The sequence below is a fragment of the Culex quinquefasciatus genome, chromosome 3, assembly GCF_015732765.1.
Source record: "Culex quinquefasciatus strain JHB chromosome 3, VPISU_Cqui_1.0_pri_paternal, whole genome shotgun sequence".
In the NCBI taxonomy this organism is placed as follows: Eukaryota; Metazoa; Arthropoda; class Insecta; order Diptera; family Culicidae; genus Culex; species Culex quinquefasciatus.
The window spans coordinates 74,487,742-74,507,608 of NC_051863.1; the positions used below are offsets into that span (position 1 = coordinate 74,487,742).

The following is a 19,867-nucleotide window of genomic DNA, read 5'->3' on the forward strand; positions in this document are numbered from 1 at the left end:
GTATGAGGAAATGTTGCTAGCAATGCAATTAGCTGATTCTACTACCACATAACCGCCAAAACGACGTAAACGCCACGGAGCATAAGATTTAATGAAGTTTTTTTTACAAACCTTTATTTTCTTATAATATTTGGAAAGTACAAAATAAGACTTTGGGTTAGTTTTAAGGCTCATTTTATCAAAATGCAATTTTTCCTAGATCAGTAGTGTCCCTACCAATGACTTGCACCTATTATAAAGTATGATTTAACTTTTGGTTATATTTGTTGAGAGCTTTTAAAAAAATTTGTTCAGGTGGGGCAAGTGTACCATATGGATTTTTAGTATGGAAAAAATACGAATTGCTGCAACAACATATTTTATTGGGAAATAAATACATAAACGTACTTAATAACTGATAAACAATAGTTTAAAAAAATATCCATGCAAAATATAGTGATATTATGAAAATTTCCTTTTTTTCATCTAATTAATAATCTTTTTCGTAAAAACGATTAAATTTTTAGTAAAATAATATTCTTTATTCTAAAAATGAAAGAAACGTTTCAAATAAAACCTAATCTGATGTATCTAAGTGATAACAGTTCAATTGTCAGCAAATTAACATGTTTTTTCATGCATTGTTCCTCTTGCCCCAACGGGTTGTTCGTCTTGCCCCACTAGTTGAGTAGAACATACGGAAAGTAAAAAAAATTAAAATCATTTTTTTGCATTAAAAACAGGATTTTTTGAAAACTTGTGCTATCAAAGTCTTAGTCAAGACCTGGAATAAGATGATTATTATAAAATCCGACAGATTTTTAACGTTTTGAATGGGTTACAACGATCATTTCCTTAGCTTGTTACACTTGCCCCACTTTCCCCTATCCAATTCTTACAAATTCTCGGAACTAATATCTTTATTCAATGTGGAAAAAGTTTCCCGAAGACACCATATTTTTTTTGGTAAAAAGTTAATAGCTTCCGAAAATGACCATTATTGCGTGGCTGGCTCAAAGGAGCAACATAACAGGCAAGCAAGCACTCACGCGAGTTTAAAAATAACTGTTTCTAGGTAGCCCCTTAGAGCCGTCCGTGCGGAAATGGTCATTTTTGGAGGCTAATAACTTTTTTGCAAAAAATCCTTGAAAAAATGAAAAAAAACCTAAAGATATGGTGTTTTTGGGAAAGTTAGTCCAAACTTAATGGAAATTTAAAGCCTGATCTAGGGTACGTTATCCATTAGTGGACCCCTTTCCTATAGTGGACCCTCTGAAGGGTTTTTAATGGAAAATTCAATAAAATCACAATTTCAAGCGTATTGTTGTCTACAAATCTTTTATTTGGCATGTTCAGCATCATTTAGAACAATGTTAACTGACATTGAATTGTCCTTTTCACCAAAATAAGTGTTTTAAGTTCGACATCTGAAAACAGTCATGGTCACTAGCATTTTCACAACAAAACTGCATTTATATTTTATGATTGAATTAACCATCCAATCATTTTTTGACTGATTATTTAACTTCAGCAAGTCGAAGTAATGTAAGTTTAAGAATCTTTACTAAAATAAAGCGAAGAAATGCAATTTTCTAGCAAAAATTATGGGGGTCCAATATAGGACAACGAAAATCCAAACTTTTCCAAAAGTGGACCTGTTAATTAAACCTTCAAAAATGATGAAAACTGTGTATTCAAGCAAAAGTTTCTCTAAAACATACAATAAATGCTTGTTGTTATCAACCTAAACGCATATTTTTTCAATTATAGCTGTTTTCATATTAAAATTACCAATAATGCTGAAGCCGTAAAAATTTATAATTAATCAAAACTATAGTTAATTGTACTTAACTGAAGCACCATAATTGCAGTTTGAAATGATATTTTATAATAATAAATCAATAACAAAACATTTTTTTCCAATAAACATGCGTGGTTTTATCAGCAACTGTAAACAATTCTATTGTTTAGTTTCGGTCAACCATTTATGTAATTAATATGGAAAAATGTGCATCAAGATAACTTTTTTTTAAATTATTTTTATATTTACAGTGGTTTTTGAGACGTTTTCTCTGATCTTTTTCATTGTTTTGAACAAAGGGTTATGAAAAAGTGCTTAAAATATTGAAAATTTGTGAAAAATGTGCTTCGGCTCTACTAGGGGGTCCACTAATGGTTAAAATACCCTACACTAGCAACTAGCAGAATGTTGTTTCTGTCACTTTTGCTCCTGTTTACTTTGTTACTTCGATATCAGCAACCGATGGTCAATACTCGACTGACATCTGGATCAACTTGATGATTGTTTTCGCAAGAGTTTGCGTCATTTTGATTGTAGATGAGCTCCGAGAATTGGAAAAGTGGAGAGTGTTTAAAAAAAATTACTTTTAAGATGCTGCATCCCTGCGCTGCGCGGCGACGACAGAATATTGCGAGTTCACAGGATTATTCATCATTCCGCTGCGATCGTATCCCGCCGTTGCGGATATCGCAGAGGTCCCTTAGTAGGCTCAATTGTTGGCACGCTCGATCAATATGCTTCACTACAAGGTTTTTACGTTTTTGTTTAATATAAATTTGTTTAAAATGAGTTTTTTTTATTTAAACTCATTGTACAGGTGGTGATTGACCAAATCAGTCGTAACAGTGAAGCTTTTCGTCTTGCAACTTTGTCTTTTGATGGGTTTGAAAATGTACTATCTATGGTTTTTATGATAAAGATTGTTACGATTGAGCTGCAGGTAGACAAAGTGTATACAAAGTGTGTCTGAGAATCAACACATTGCACCAAACTGGCTTGATACTTAAAATTTGTGTGTCACGATTTGGTTTCCTGGGACACGCCACCAGAAGCTCGGAGGGAGGAATACTCAAAACTGCGCAAGAATACAAAATTTTGCTTCCAAAGCAGTTAAGAGACCAGCTCATACAGAAACCCATCCGAGGATGGTTTGAGGAGCACAAAGCCAACCCCAACATTACGCATACTGCTATTCTTCGTGAATCATCTAGTGAAACTAAAACAAAGAAAATACATAGAAAGGATTTCTCATGTACAAATAAAACAATATATAGATTTGATAGAAAACTGTATTTACAAATTTCCCATGGCCCGCGGAAACATGCAAAGCAGCTGTAGTTACATGCCTTTCCGTAATACGGTTATTTTTACAACAATGTTGTGATAAATGGTTCTCGTTTAAAGTAGAATGATTATCGACTGCTTCGCACTCATCTATGAGTAAAAATTACCGCCGGGCAGCTGCTGCTCAACAGAACTTTTAATAAATATTCACAACTTTAATAATGGGTCAAGGAAACATTTTATTCTTTTTTTTAATGTTTTAAATAACACTATTGACTAACAAATAGGGGAAGCGTATTGTGTTTTTGTGTTTTCTTTTTTTACTTTTGTATCATCATTGCCAATGGGAGGAGGGGGATGGACAGGAAGTTAAAACAATTTTTCAACAGACGAATAGTGTGTGATGTGGAGAAACGAATATTTTGAATGGATCAAATTAAAAAAAAAACGATGATTCTTAAAAGGCCGCGCCGTTGCTTGCTTGCTTGCTCTACGTTTACTGCAGTTCCTGGACCGGAAGCGGTATGCCGAGGGACACGAAATCGCTCAACTCCTTCAAAATTTGCAGATCGATCCGCGATACCAAGCTTTGATACCGTTCCGCGCCGATGGTTGCTTTGAGGGCGATTAGCTGGAATGAGATTAAGGGAATTTGTTTATTTTTGTTGCTTTGCAAATTACTTTCATCGATCCTACCTGACTCTGAAGATAATCCTTCAACACGATAACGTGCGTGGGATCCTGCAGGCAAACCGTTCGACAGCGATCGTAGTGAGGCGTTTCGTTTTGCATATTTTCGGTGTCAATGAACCCGTAGCCGAACATCATCATGCCGATTTCCTCTTCGTTCTCATCAGTCAGTATCAGCGAGCTACCAGAAAAAAAAATCACAAAGATAAGTAAAATTTCAACAAGCGACAGATGATTCGAAACTCACTCCACTTTGGTGCCGGTTCGCTCGTCGTCGTTGGTGATGTCGTTCAGCGTTTCGCTCAGGTTGGACATGATGCCGGCAAAGTTGTCGAAGATCACATCGTTCGAGACCGTTATCAGGCTGGTCAGCGCCAACGCGAGCAGCTTTTTCTCGTTGCTTCGCGCCACCACCGGCATCTCGGTAAGCCAGGTCGTGAGGATCTTTTCTAGCGCGTCCGGAATGCCCAACTCCGCGAGGAGCATGCTGAAAGTGACCTGGTCGAGCAGTAGCACCCGCGCGATCATCTGCAGGTAGACCTGGTTGATCTGCAGGAATCTGTCATGGTTGTAGTACTCTCTGGAGAAAGATTGGAATCAACATCAAAACAACCAGACACAAAATCGTTAGCATTCTTACTTGAACACCTCGATCAGGTATGGCCGAAGCAGCTCGATGGAATACTTGGGCGCCACCCGCAGCACGGTCAGGAACAGCCGGTAGATGACGACGACGCCCTCGGCGCGCAGGTCCGACAGCAGGTAATGGCACGTTTTGATGATGTCCTTGCCGTACCGGGGCAGAAATACGTCCGGACAGAGGAAGATGTAGGTCTGCGTGATTGCCAGGCACGTGCGCAGGTTGTTGGAGGATTGCTCTGATTGGGGAAAACAAGAGGCCATATTTTGTTGAGAGATTGAACCTTTGCCCTAGTAAAATGTAATATATAATTTGAGAAGTAAAAAATTATGAGTTGTGCCCATTTTTTGCAGAATTCGTGTCCATGTTTAATTGTTTCATGGTATTGCTAGAATCTTAAAACATATATCCACAACAACTAAGTCAATATGTTGCAAATATTAACAATACCTTCTATGTCGCATAACTGCACATTAGCTAAACGTTGATCTTTGCCATTAAAGTTTTATGTGCCGTTTCCGCAAGCCATCAGCTTGGTAACAATTTGTTATCGTTGTCTTATTTTGATTGTCGAGCTTTAAAATTTTAAAATCCAAGGTGGCGGCCAAAATGGCGGTGATGAAAAATTAAAAAAATGCATTTTTAAAATTAATAGAGTCATTTCACCGCAATTGTTTACAAAAAAGTACGAACTCGAAATCGACATTTTCTGATCATGCTCAAATTTGATGGAGCTGCCCAGTCACGGCGTTCTAGCATAGTTCTTACAGAGCTGTATATTCTTATAGCATTCTTTCAAAAATGTTTCACAGTTCTAGCAGGATTCTTGCAGAACCAGCTCTGCTAGAACATTTCGTGATTTTGTGTTTAAACTTTCGAAACATGCAAGAATCCCAATCCCAAAATGCATCGCGTGTTAGTACCATAAGGCTTTCTAGGCCCAGTGAAAAATATAATTTAACCCAAAAATGACGAACTTCTCGTCACAGTGTCCTGATGCAAACAATAATCGAGCTCGAGCTGTCACAGCCCTGCGAAGTATGTTGGCTGACATATCGAGCGACGAAAAAAAAATCGAGCGGTCAGTCAAAAAAACAGCTAGAAGTCGCCTGACAAAAAAACTTTTGCTAGAAAGAGATAGGAAATCTGATGCAAACAAACGTCCAGCTGCCATGCAAACATACTTTGAATGTGTTATTAAAATTCTGAAGAGATTTCAATTTGCCAAAAAAAAAGATTATTGAGCAATTGCAGCCCAAAACAGGAATTTTTTAGGTACTTTTTCCTCGACCCTCCCGATTTCAATAAAACTTTGTAGACATGTTATCCTACGCTTATATAAGCCATTTTTTTGAATATGAAGCCAGTTGCACTCGATATTGACATTCAGACTCGATGATGACTTTTATTCAGACGATTTTATAAAGTTGTCCAGTTGACAAATATAGATGAAACGTATCGACCTTGTTCGCTACGCAAGGAGACGGTGATTTTAGCGGATTACAGATTGGATTTCGCCATGGACGGAAAGGGATTTGGAAGACGGGAAGTGTTGATGCTCCATTTGTTTAAGGGGTCAAGGGCAAATCACCATGGTGTCCCCAAGTAAGTTTCGGTTGGAGTAGGACGGACGGTTTTTGGGAAGGTGAACGGTCCACCCTAGGCGATTGGTTACGACCGTTTGCAGCCTACAAGTGGAAGGTTTCCAAAAAAGTGTCCACGTGGTTTATGGATGGTCCCCAAAGAGTTTAAAAATGGATTTTTAAATGAATTTTGAAAAATTATCCTCTCGGCCCTTCTTGACAGAAAAGCTATTGCTTGACAGCTCGTTCCAAGGGGACCCATAGTTGGTTCATCGAAAAAATGTTGTCTTGTAATTTTTTTTTTGCATTAGAATGAAAAAAAAAATGATCAGAAATGGGTTTAATCGTGTTTTTTACCGTTGTACATAGGGCTTTAATACCCAATTCCTCAAGCTCAAGAATTATTTAATGATCGATTACAATACTTGTAACTTTTGGCGAACAGTAAATTGGTTCCACTTTGACAGTTCAAAATTGAGGCCGCTTTGCGAACTAGTATTCTGCACCCTGGTCTAACGTTATGATTTTTTAAGCTAAAAAGAGTTTTAAAATTCACCCCTATTTGTTTTTTTTTTATATTTTACTATCAACCAGAATAAAATAGTATTGAGCTGTAGTTACGGACAAACTGTTTGGCTATGTTATATTTTTTGAAAACATAGCATGAAAAAATCTCAAAAGTAACATTTTAAAATGAAAAATGTATTTCTCTAGAGTTTTTTAGAAATATCAAAACCTTCGAAAATATATTTTTCGAAAAGTTTAGTCAATGGAGCACTTCCATTCGAGCAGTTTTTGCTTTTTTCTACAATGTTCGCTCCATAACAAATACATTGTAGAAAAACGTAACTTAATCCTCCTTTAAGTGGTTGGTGCCTTCCTCTCATTTATAGAGTGATTACAATCCCCTAAAGTGTCCACATGGTTTATGGATTTCCCCTAACGTGATCGCAGCACCTAAGAGGTCCTAATAAAAATAAGTGACGAGTAAAAAAAACACTTCCTACAGACTTTTTGTCACGATTATACAGACACCGCCTTTCAGGTAAATGGCATCCTTCTACAAGGCTTTTTGTGGCGATCAGACGAGACCATTTGAGGTTATGTAAATTCAGAATATTTTTTAAACTGCTTGTAATTTTAGATAGGTAAGTCCGATCTTGAAAATTCTTAATCCACAAGAAAGGTCTTTTCATATGCTTTCTAAAAATATATAACACGTGAGGTTTTCATGAAAAACGATACTTAATCCACCTTTAGGTGGTTGGTGCCTTCCTCACATTCATAAAGTCAATACATTCAGTAAAAATAGCAACATTCCCTTAACATGTTTAACAAATCAATTTTATTACTGATTTCTTTTGATAGGGTTCGCAGACCTTCAATTTTTCTGGCTCATCGGCAAGGTCTGATAAAAAAACCTATCCAACGAAAGTTCACATGGAAGATTCAGACAATATTTTTATCACAATATCTCAGATCCGGCCTCCAGAAAGTATATAAATAACACTTAAGTGCTAATAACTTTTGATAGGATTATCAGATCCTTGATGTTTTAGGCTCATTTGAAAGGCCTTTCAATTATCTAACTAACGATGGGTCGCATGATGGACCCGGACATCATTTTTACTGAAATATCTGAGATCCGGCCTCCAAAAAGTGTATAAATAACACTTAAGTGCTAATAACTTTTGATAGGATTGTCAGATTCTTGATGTTTTAGCACTTAAGTGCTAATAACTTTTGATAGGGTCGTCAGATCTTCAATGTTTTGGGCTCATTGGAAAGGTCTTTTTAATAACTTTCTGAAAATGTATAACATGATAGGGTTTCTTGCAAAAACCACCCTTTTTACAATCTTCCGGACATAAGCCAAAATCGTTTTTTTAGCATAACTTTTGAAGTGCTTAACTAAACTTGTTGATTTTAAATAGAGACCTATGGGACCCCAAGACGGATCGAATGAGACTAATACGGTCAAAATCCGTTCATCCAGTCCGGAGATAATCGAGTGACAATTTTTTTGTCCACCCACCTACACACATCCACACAGACATTTGCTCATAACATGATTCTGAGTCGATAGGTATACGTGAAGGTGGGTCTACGAGGTCGAATTAAGAAGTTCATTTTTCCAGTGATTTTATAGCCTTTCCTCAGTAAGGTGAGGAAGGCAAAAACACCATTTTTACCATAATTTTAATTTAATGTGAAACAGTTTTCTTAACATAACTTTTTAAATACATGATTAAATTGCATGAATTTAAATAGCAACTTAGGGGACGTAAAGACGAATCGATTAAAACCATTCCGGCCAAAATCGGTTGAGCTTGTGACAAGATATTCCAGTGACATTGATTTGGTACACATGTCTACATACAGCCAAACACACAGACATTTGCTCAGCTAGCGATTCTGAGTTGATATGTACAAATGAAGGTAGGTCTAGGAGGTCTAACTAAAAAGTTCGTTTTTCGAGTGATTTTATAGCCTTTCCTCAGTAAAGTGAGGAAGGCAAAAAGCAAAAACTGCTCGAATGAAAATGCTCCATTGTTGGGCTCACGTGTTGCAAACGGTTTCTGGGTGAATGGGCTCGTGCATAAACCACGAATGCACAGAATTTGCCATTTTTGTTAAATATTCCAGATTTAAAATCACATTCCTTACACAGATTCGTTTCTAAACTACTTTTTATGTAGTTGAAATACTCAAACGGAAACCATCTAATCAGAAATAATCACCAACACTCACCTATGATCGGCAGCAAGTTATCGCAGAGCTTCAGCAGGTCGTGGTTCATGGTTTTGCTGTACTGCACCACGATCAGCCACAGCTCCAAGCCCTCGTCCAGCAGGTACACGTGCGACGGCTCGTTCACGTTTGTACTCATCTCGATGATCTGGTAGATAAATGCGACGATCGGCTCCGGCGACGGGATCTCGTACAGGGCCTTTATGATTTGAAGCTGCGTTTTTTTCGGGATAGATGTTTGGATTAGTTGGTTGAGTTTCGCAGGACAGTGTAAGGTTGTAACACGTACTAGTGTTGAAATGATGGCACACCGTAGCATCTCATGCTCGCGACTTTCGTCCCACAGCAGCGGCAGATACTGGATCAGACTCTCAACCTCGAGCTTGATGGACATCGACATCTTCTCGATGATGAAAGACATCACGTACAGTACCGTCATCTTGGTATCGCACTCGGTCGATTCTTTCAACAGGGAAAAAAGCAGCGCGATGACCGGTTCCAGGAACTCCAGGAACTGCTCGGCATCGAACTCAAAGTCATCCATGATGTTTTTGAGAGTCCTGTAGGGAAAAGGGTTTGCGTTAGTGCCTGGCCGCCATCATGAACTTGGTGAGGGAAAAAGTGGGACTTACTTGGACGCCGTCAGACGTACCGCCAGGTCCTCGGAAGGGTGCAACAGCTCCAGACAAGCGTGGTAGACTTGTGGCCGCAACGATTTGGAAAATCTAACTCCTGTCCATCGCCCAATCAGCCAGATGATACGCTTCCGGATTATGCGGAAGTTGTGAGTTTTAAACTTGAGCTCCTCAAGCAGCTGCTGAGTGAACCATTCGTCGAAGTTTATCTGAAAATAGCAGAAGGAAAAACACAAAATTTAATTATTTCACCTCAACAAATCACCAGCAAATCCAACCAACCTAGCCAATTGCTCTTCGCAGGCAAGCCAAAGATGCAACGCACAAATCAATGAAAAGCATTCTCGATTCGAAACACTGTACAGGACGAACAAACTGAGCTCAAAACACTTCCAAGATGTAATCGGTTCGGAGGCAACCTCAAAACTGATCTGCAATGGCCGTTGTTGGGCAGTGACTAAGCCACCAAGACGGGAAAACAAAAGTCGCCTCATCTTGGACAAATTCGATCGACAAACAAAAGACAAACACCGACCAAACACAGGACTGCCTGCCTGCTCTCATTTGTCGTCGTCGTCGGTCAGAAAACCGTTATTGATGTCCCTCTTTTCAAATACCCTTCTCGGGAGCTTGTGATAAGCCAGGGTACTGATATCAGGCCGAGTGTCTTTGTTTGCCCTCGGCCAACAGGCACACGCTCCCGGAGCCTGAGTTGGCCGGTCGGTTTTCGAGATAGGTACAGTCTACTGATCGATTTGGTGAGGTTGCCATTTTTGGAAATGCCACAGTTGACTGTGGTTTAGGTAGTTGGGATTTGGAATAATGCATTCGACGAAAAGCTTTTTTTTTTTCTTTTTTTTTAGGTCCAGCAAAATTATGCCTGGTAAGCATTTGTCTATTAATTGTTTGATTTGTTAACGGTTGCATAATAGTAGTTTATGCAACAAGTTGCAAAAAGAGGATTTTTTCAGCACGAGTCGTACATTTATCCAACGAGGTTCACCGAGTTGGATAAATACGAAGAGTTCTGAAAAAGTCAAATTTTGCAACGAGTTCCATACAACATTTTTTGCAATTCCAAAAAAACACACACTGAGTGAAATTTTATGTCAAATTTTCATTTTTTTGTCAATAAATCGTTTAAATAAAAAAAATGTTGAAAAGTGTTACTTTTCGAAATAAGTGCTAATAAGCACCCGTTTGAGTGCTGAAAAGTAGAACTTTTCAGCATTTATTTTGAAAAGTGTTGCTATTCGATTCTGTTATTTTTGGTACAGAAAAGTAGGCTATTTCGCCGTTCAAGAATGACAGGAAAAGTAAGTAGTTTCACGACGGAATTGCAAAAATAATCTTTTAAATTTGATGACACACAAGGTCTTTCATCGCATTTAACATGGTCTTTTCAAACATGATAACTTTAATTAATGAACTTACAGATGAATTTAATCATTTTTTATTTTATTTTTAAATTTGTTTTTTTAACCAGAAGCAAAAAAAGGAAAAAATAGGTAATTTTTTTTAAACTTTACATTAAAAATATATGTTTTTTAGAAGATGTCTGGAAATCAAAAGATTGCTATATTTAAAAAAATAAGAGCCACATAATTTTATAAATATAAATATAAAAATCTTAATTTTTGTAGACAGTTGCGCTGTTTAAAAAAAAACTATATTTTCAAATATTTTTTAAGCTAACCTGATATCGAATAAACTTTTTTGCAATCTAACTGTGAAACTGACAACTTTTCCTGTCCTTCTGGAAAAACGAAACGGCCTACTTTTCCCTACCAAAAATAACAGAATTAAAATTTAATACCTTTCAATAACAGTGCTGAAAAGTTCTACTTTTCAGCACTGAAATGGGTGCTGAAAAGTTGAACTTTTCAACACTAGTATCGAAAAGTAACATTGTTCATTTTTTTTTTGTTTTGAACGATGAAATTACTAACCACATTAATGTTTGACATAAAATTCCATTAGTGAAGCGTTTTTCGAAATGCTGTAAGCAACTCGTTGCAAAAATTGATTTTTTCAGCACTCGTCGTATTTATCCAACTCGGTGAACCTCGTTGGATAAATGTACAACTCGTGCTGAAAAAATCTTCTTTTTGCAACTTGTTACATAATAGAAGTTTATGCAACAAGATGCTAAAAGAGGATTTTTTCAGCACGAGTCGTACATTTATCCAACGAGGTTCACCGAGTTGGATAAAAACGAAGAGTGCTGAAAAAATCAAGTTTTGCAACGAGTTCCATACAACATTTTTTGCAATTCCAAAAAACACACACTGAGTGTGTGTTTTATGTCAAATTTTAATTTTTTTTTGTCAATAAATCGTTTAAATCAAAAAATGTTGAAAAGTGTTACTTTTCGAAACAAGTGCTGAAAAGTTCAATTTTTCAGCACCCATTTGAGTGCTGAAAAGTAGAACTTTTCAGCATTTATTTTGAAAAGTGTTGCTATTCGATTCTGTTATTTTTGGTACGGAAAAGTAGGCTATTTCGTCGTTCAAGAATGACAGGAAAAGTAAGTAGTTTCACGACGGAATTGCAAAAATTACTATTTAGACGTTTTATCCTATGATCATATAACTCATTTTTGTGTACATGAAGTCAGTTGCATGCAAGAATGACATAAGATAATAATATTGCTGTATCTCGTAATTTAAATATTTCGAGCCAAACATTTCATTAGGGCACAAAACCAAAACGTAAACATTCGGGATTATTCCACTATTCCATTCAATAGTACACTCCCTACATGCCCTCCAAGAATCAGATTGATAACAAACAATTTCCTATTGAAAAAATCAAAAACACAAAAGGGCACATAACCATTTTCACTGCAAACCAAAAAAAAAAAGTTCAAATGTGCCCCTTTATTTTTCGTTAGTTTCTCGTACTTAAGGAACTTTTTGTGTTATAAAGTGAACTTTTCATGCATTCTTAACACTAATTCACCTCAAAAAAAAGTTTGGTTTACTTTTCACCAAGGATTTCTGCAGAGAAAAACTTCGTCAAAATACAATATTTAATACGGTCCCGCGGCTGCTGTTCAGTACACTTTAGAAGAATTTTTATGTTTCACGTACCTTATTTACACTATTCAATCACAAAACTTCACCAATTATCAAAATTTCTACTGAATTCCTCATTATTTCTAACTAAACAAAAGGGCCCGTAAACATCATTCCAAACAACAATGCGGTGACAGCGCTTTAGTGCCCTTTCAGCTCTCTTCGAAATTGCATTTAGAAAGGGCCCATTATGAACAACAGTTGGAAAGTTAAAAGGGCCTAATAACGAGATTTTCTTAATTTATGAGTTTTATTGCAAAAATCAACAAAAATTAAAAAGCATTTAAGCAGAGTTGAGGATAATGATGTGTTTTATAGTTTAAATAGGATAGGTTTAAATTTTTTAAATAGGAATTGAAACAAGTTGTCCACTTTTTGCAAGCGATTTTCTCGAATCGCGGTTTTTGGTTTTGTGCCCTAATGAAATGTTTGGCTCTATTTGTGTATCTCGAAGCCGTTAGGTAAAAATACCCTTTCTCGGCCTATTTCTTAAAATAAATAAATAAATTGGTCGCTCTACAGCATTGCCTTGGCGTTCTGATTGCGAGATTCCTACTCGAAACAAGGTGTCCGAAGGCTTGATTGTTGAGAGGCAATTACAAACCTCTTTTTACACCTAAGCTTCCATCCACCCCGCGAATCGAACTGACGACCTTTGGATTGTGAGTCCAACTGCCTACCAGCGACTCAACCGAGGCAGGACCCAGGGAGACGACTCCTACACCCGGACTGAGCTAACGAATTAACCTTTAGCTTAGACCGGGGCCAACATTTACTTCCCCGTCCGACGGAAGGCGTGATCAGGCAAATAACGCTTACCACAACACTACCGGACCCGGATATCTTCGGCATATCAGAACTTTGACCATGAATTACAGCTTTCATAATTTGTTTTGACTACACTCTACCCCCGGTGGTGGGTCACCTTTTTGTTTGACACTTTTTTTAGTTTGTACCCCGTTGGTTGGACAAAATCTAACTAAAAAGTGACGAACTGTCACTTTTTACACGGCGCTCACGGACACTATCAAAACAAACGTTTGATAGTGTGTGTGAACTCCGTGTTCGTTTGACAACAGTTGGTGTCAAACCATCGGGGTTTGAGTGTATAACAAAACCAACAACTGCTCCTTACACTCCATACTTGGAGATCATGAAACTGACAAGGGTTACTTGGTCCAAGCGGGTCTTGCAGGTCTTGAACCTGCCGATTTATTCGGAGAAAATGCGCCACAGCTCAGCTGAACTGTAGAGCACCTTCCCGGCTTCCTCCTGCGTGGCTCCACCGTCTCGGGATCCACTTCTTTCTTTGCTGCTTTCCGCAGGTTGAGGGCGATCCTTTGATTTTCCGTCCGGAACTGCGCCCGAATATATACAATAATATTAATTACCATTGGATCCATCGGAACTGGTTCCTCCGATATCCGGTGGCCACATCCGTAACAGCATTAGGAAACAGCGTAAACTAATCATGCGACGTATCAAATTTCCTGATTTTGGATGGGAACATAAGTTATACAGTTTCAGTAATATGCCAAATGAGCAATTCTCTACAAAACCGGCCGATTTCGACCATTTTTATTTTTTGTATTTTTTGATTTGGCTCAAACTTTGTGGGGACCTTTCCTATGACCAAAGAAGCCATTTTGCATCATTAGTTTGTCCATATAAATTTCCATACAAATTTGGCAGCTGTTCATACAAAAATGGTACGTAAATATTCGAAAATCTGTAACTTTTGAAGGAATTTTTTGATCATTTTGGTGTCTTCGGCAAAGTTGTAGGTATTGTTAAGGACTATTCAGAAAAAAATAGGTACACGGAAAAAAAAATTTCCCGATTTTTTTATTAACTTTTTTTTCACAAAAACTCAAATTCCCAAAATACGTATTTTTTGATTTTCGAGATTTTTTGATATGTTTTAGGGGACAAAAATCCGCAACTTTTGAGCTATAGAGAAACATGGTCAAAAAATCTGCCGCCGAGTTATGATTTTTTGAAAAACTGGTGATTTTTGGAAAAAATCGAAATTTCATACATAAAATTTTTTTGACCTCATTTTTTTATGCAAAATTAAATTTGCAATCGAAAATTACTTTACAGATTTTTTGATAAAGGCCCCCGTTTTCAAGATATAGCCACCAAAAGTTTGATTTCAGCAAAATTTTTGCAGTTTTTCGATTTTTAAAAATAGTGACCATAAGTGACCATTTCTAAAAATATTTTTTTTGAAAAGTTCAGAAAATTTGCTATAAAATTGTCTAAGAGACATTGAAGATTGGACCTCTGGTTGTTGAGATACAGCGGCTTAAAGAAAAAGAAACACGAAAATTGAAGTTTTCTAAGTCTCACCCAAACAGCCCACGATTTTCTAATGACGATATCTCAGCAATTAATGGTTCAATTTTCAATGTTAATACATGAAACATTCGTGAAATTTTCCGATCTTTTCGAAAAAAATATTAAAAAAAAATTAAATCAAGACTTACATTTTAAAAGGGCCAAACATTAAATATTACGCCCATTTAAAATGCTAGTCTTGATTTAAAAATTTTCAAAATATTTTTTTCGAAAAGATCGGAAAATTTCACGAATATTTCATGTATTAACATTGAAAATTGAACCATTAATTGCTGAGATATCGTCATGATTTTTCAACCCTAAAATTCTTGTTTCAAAAACAAAAAGTTAGTGGAAATACGGATATTTCGCCGGCAAATCTGTTTGTGGCCAGTGATAGCCATAACGGTGAAACTTGGATGGCGAACAGGGAATGGCCATTGCGGAAAATAACGGCGGATAAACAGCAACGGCGGATATCCGCCAGGATCGGTAACACTCATTAACTCGAGCTCGAGGCCTCTCAAGATTTAACTGGCAATCAGGAAGTTTTTGCTGTTTTGGTGATGTGCCAGTTCCGGTTTCGGCAGTCCAGCAAATCAAGGCCAGAAGTCCCAGAAGATTCAAGTCAGATTCAAGACCGATGATGCCGGAGTTGAAGCTACCCGATTTGGTGAGATCTTTCCTGTATGAATTTCAAAATATACTTTCACTCACTCTAACATTCATACAATCCATTTAAGACCAACCACGCCAATTTTACTAAATACGCGGTAGGGTGTTCCTCCGGTCGTTCGCTGTGAGTTGTGGATTGCCTGCTTCTCTAATGAAGGTTCGACTGAGGGGGCATGCTTATTAATTTCTCGTCGCTCCATACCCTCAGTGACGTGATGGGAACAAGGGCGTCTATGCAAAGTGTCCCTACACCCGCTACAAATTTCCGGCGCTTGGGGGAGGGAAGAGGGAAACCATTTTGTTCTATGCGCCGGTATTTGTAGCACTAAAATTCGTGCAAAAAAACTTATGCACGTGGGTGTACAGATTACGGAGTAAAAGATGATCGAATTGTTCACCTAGCGCTCACATGTGTTCCAGGACCAAGTTGCCTGCGGGTATGGGGATCATACATACATACATACATTAATTGCTGAGATATCGTCATTAGAAAATCGTGGGCTGTTTGGGTGAGACTTAGAAAACTTCAATTTTCGTGTTTCTTTTTCTTTAAGCCGCTGTATCTCAACAACCAGAGGTCCAATCTTCAATGTCTCTTAGACAATTTTATAGCAAATTTTCTGAACTTTTCAAAAAAAATATTTTTAGAAATGGTCACTTATGGTCACTATTTTTAAAAATCGAAAAACTGCAAAAATTTTGCTGAAATCAAACTTTTGGTGGCTATATCTTGAAAACGGGGCCCTTTATGAAAAAATCTGTAAAGTAATTTTCGATTGCAAATTTAATTTTGCATAAAAAAATGAGGTCAAAAAAATTTTATGCATGAAATTTCGATTTTTTTCAAAAATCACCAGTTTTTCAAAAAATCATAACTCGGCGGCAGATTTTTTGACCATGTTTCTCTATAGCTCAAAAGTTGCGGATTTTTGTCCCCTAAAACATATAAAAAAATCTCGAAAATCAAAAAATACGTATTTTGGGAATTTGAGTTTTTGTGAAAAAAAAGTTAATAAAAAAATCGGGAAATTTTTTTTTCCTTGTACCTATTTTTTCTGAATAGTCCTTAACAATACCTACAACTTTGCCGAAGACACCAAAATGATCAAAAAATTCCTTCAAAAGTTACAGATTTTCGAATATTTACGTACCATTTTTGTATGAACAGCTGCCAAATTTGTATGGAAATTTATATGGACAAACTAATGATGCAAAATGGCTTCTTTGGTCATAGGGAAGGCCCCCACAAAGTTTGAGCCAAATCAAAAAATACAAATAAAATCCATTTCCGGTTTTGGTAGAGAATTGCTCAAATATGGTCTTCGGATGTGGCCTCCGGAGAACCTTGGAACCGGTCAAGGAGGAAAAAAAACTCTTAAGAATATTCTCCATTCAAAATCAAGAAGTTTGATACGTCGCATGACTAGTTTACGCTGTTTCTTAATGCTGTTCATAGTGTGGCCACCCGAAATCGGTGAAACCGGTTCCGATGGGTCCTATGGGTATTTAATATTATCCTATGATTGTTTTGCATGACTATTCATGGTAGAAGAAAGCGTATCAGTTAATACAGGAGACTCTCTCGTTGTCGATATTAAAGGGACCGTCGATAGCGGGAGTTATCAAATTATAGAACGGAAAATCAAAGTAATCTATTTGAAGGGACTGAAAAATTTATCGACTGCAGGAGCAAAATTGATATCGAGAAGACAGCGACAGCCAGAGAGTCCATAAATGTAACACTAATTCAAAAAATTCGGATCTTCCGGTGGCCGTGCCTACACCGTGCCCCATCCTATGTTGATTTCACCATCCTGATCAGCTTCCCAGTAAAGCCGTTTTCATGCATGATCTTCCATATCTCTTCGCGATCAATCGAGTTGCACAAGGCTTGTCCATAGGGCCAGTATGCTCCTCATAAGAAAAGGGATCAAGAAACAGCTTTAAAAACGGTTTGCTCTCGCTACCGCTGCTGTTTTTTTCTTGACCGGTTCCTTCCGTACTCCGTACTTAGCTTTAAGGCCCAGAATTTTGATTAACAGCGATTTTTAACCACACCAAACTAAGCTCACGATAAACACTCAAACTCCCATATCTCGAGAATTTATGTGTAAAGCATCCGTTACCTACCTCATCAAACAGATTAAACACCGCCAGTCCCGTCGCGTTGTAGATCGAATCCTTGATGAGCAGGTCGCTCACGTCGGTCGTCTCGGTCAGTGTTATCGACTGCGACTTGGCGATAAACTTCTGCAGCTCCACGATCAGCATCGGGCTGTACTTTTGGAACAGTATCATGTAGAACGCCTCCGTGCAGGACTAGAATTGGGGAAAAGTTTAGGTTGCCGCTGTTTCCAGCGGTGGAGAAGCCTTACCCGTAAGTTGTACTTCCACGAGTCGCCCCCCTCGTCCATCACGTAACTCTCCGGATCGCTGTCCCACAGCTCAAACTCCTCGGACGTTAGCAGAAAGTAGTGCATGATTATCTTCTCGAAGATGTAGCTCAGTCGTTCCGGGGTGAAGAATTCGTTTTTAGCTTTGTTAATTATTTGCTCTGTATTGGAGGAAAACACAAATAAGTTTGAATGTTATTCAGATAGTCTGGGGAGATAACAACTCACCCTTGTCGCCGTCCACGTGGATCAGATTGTGCGAGAGGATCCCTTTGATGAGGTTCAGACACTGTATCGCAAAGTTCGGGAATGTGATGACATTGTCCTCGAAGATGAGATTCGTGCCCTCGTGGAAGACGTAGTGGAAGGAGAAATCGAAGGCCGCTGGAATGAACTCGACGAAGGACGCCGGGTGCGTGTCGAAGAAGAGATTGAGGAACTTCATGTGTTTGATGATGAATCGCTCGACCTGATCGGAGAGGGTGCTGCTGGCCAGTTGCTGTTGTTTCTCGAGCTGTCGCAGCCGCAGCCGACAGTCGAGCAGCTCTTTTAGCCGCTGGAAAACGACCCCGATGAACATCATGCACTTGGGCGCAAGGTGTGGCCCCGGGACGCCGTAGATTGTGAGCTTCTTGAGGATTCGCAGCGAAATGATGGCCTTCTCGAGGTTTGCGGCGCACAGGTCGAGCGATGTTTGCTCCTGGATGTTTTTGTAAAACAGCTGCGTGAACGCATCCCACAGGTTTAGGATGAAGTCGTACAGTTTGGTGGTCAATTCCTCAAAGTGAACCCTGTCCCGCTGCAGTCGCTTCGAAGAGAGCACCTTCACCACATGCAACAGCACCAACAGGCCACGGTGCTGCACCAGCAGATCGTTACTCTGAACCACCTCCACCAGCGTGGGCACCAGTTCGAGCCACTCGTGCGGACAATCGTACCGGGCAATGTTTCCGATAAGCACCGCAATCTGTACGGCAATCTGCTGAACCGGCTCGTTGAATCTCATCAGCAGGATCTTCTTAATTTCGGTCTTTTCCTCCAAGGCAATAGCGCTGAAAGTAAAACAAATCAATCAGAACAAGATCTTTTCCCCCGGCAAAACATTCCAACTAACTTTGGAGCATTCTTGCGCCAATATTTGAGTACTCCGTTCTTGAAGTACAGTGAAGCCATCCACCGGACGTTGGCGTCGATGGACTGGTCCGAGAAGAACTTGACCAGCGTCAGGTGAAATCCGGGCTGCGTTTCCCACTCGGACAGCTTCTGCTCGGCCGGTTTGAGCAGTTGGGCGTCCTGGCTGCAGGCGTAAACCAGCGCTTCGTAAACTGCCGACTCGGCCGACATTTTTCGCTCACTTTCTCCTCGGCGGCTGTTTGCTGCTGCTGGTGCCAATTTACGATCTGACCTGCCAACGATATTGATTTTCGCGTTAGTGCATGTAGCCTGCAACCAATATCATCTCATTATCAAACACCCCCCGCTCCCGGGCAGACAGAAAGCAACGAAAAAAAAACCAAGTGCACACCACACACTGCGGAATTGCACAAGCAATCAATTTCGGGGACTGATTATTGCACACACCGAGAGAGAGAGAGAGAGAGAGACGGTGGACAACCCGCCCTCTTCAGCTGACACCCTCCCGGTTTGGACACAACGGAAGAGAGAGGTTAAAAATTTAATATTATCTGCTGCCGAAAATAGAAAGCCACACACGCGGCACGCCCAATCAAACACAACGCGTACTGGTTCGATTGCTGAACCGTCCGTGCAAATATTCAACCAATTTCCATTAATTACCAGGAATATTTATTGTTTGTTGCAAAATTCTTGTCCCGTCGGCGAATTTCACTCACGCAGAATGTCCAAAATGCGTATTTATTTGACAGCCCGTCTCGTCGGACCAGGAGAAACGTCAAACGCAAAAGCCAAAATAAATCAGCTGTTTGCTGTCATGGAGAGGAGGTTTGCCCGGTTTTTACCGCGTTCGGTAATTTGATAATTTTTGGGGTGTAACCTAGG

The 19,867-nt window shown here is 38.8% G+C and overlaps 1 protein-coding gene across 1 annotated transcript; it reads right to left on the bottom strand.

Annotated features, from left to right (window-relative positions):
• Positions 1 to 3,283: 3,283 nt before the first annotated feature.
• Positions 3,284 to 19,775, bottom strand: LOC6039223 (importin-11). The gene is made up of 12 exons (XM_038262591.1): positions 19,646 to 19,775; positions 18,963 to 19,253; positions 18,077 to 18,900; positions 17,831 to 18,009; positions 17,586 to 17,774; positions 9,361 to 9,572; positions 9,018 to 9,288; positions 8,729 to 8,942; positions 4,395 to 4,632; positions 4,002 to 4,334; positions 3,761 to 3,935; positions 3,284 to 3,695 (listed from the first exon to the last, which is right to left on the bottom strand). The coding sequence occupies exons 2-12, from the start codon at positions 19,190 to 19,192 to the stop codon at positions 3,561 to 3,563; spliced, it is 3,000 nt and encodes a 999-aa protein (XP_038118519.1). The 5' UTR covers positions 19,193 to 19,253; positions 19,646 to 19,775; the 3' UTR covers positions 3,284 to 3,560.
• Positions 19,776 to 19,867: the final 92 nt, after the last annotated feature.

Bases quoted from the DNA above. Each gene is read 5' to 3' on its own strand.
- LOC6039223 (XM_038262591.1), bottom strand. From the start codon at position 19,192: ATGTCGGCCGAGTCGGCAGTTTACGAAGCGCTGGTTTACGCCTGCAGC. The intron at 18,901-18,962 runs GTTAGTTGGAAT...TTTTACTTTCAG, and splicing joins TGGCGCAAGAATGCTCCAAA to CGCTATTGCCTTGGAGGAAA. The intron at 17,775-17,830 runs GTAAGGCTTCTC...CCCCAATTCTAG, and splicing joins CGTGGAAGTACAACTTACGG to TCCTGCACGGAGGCGTTCTA.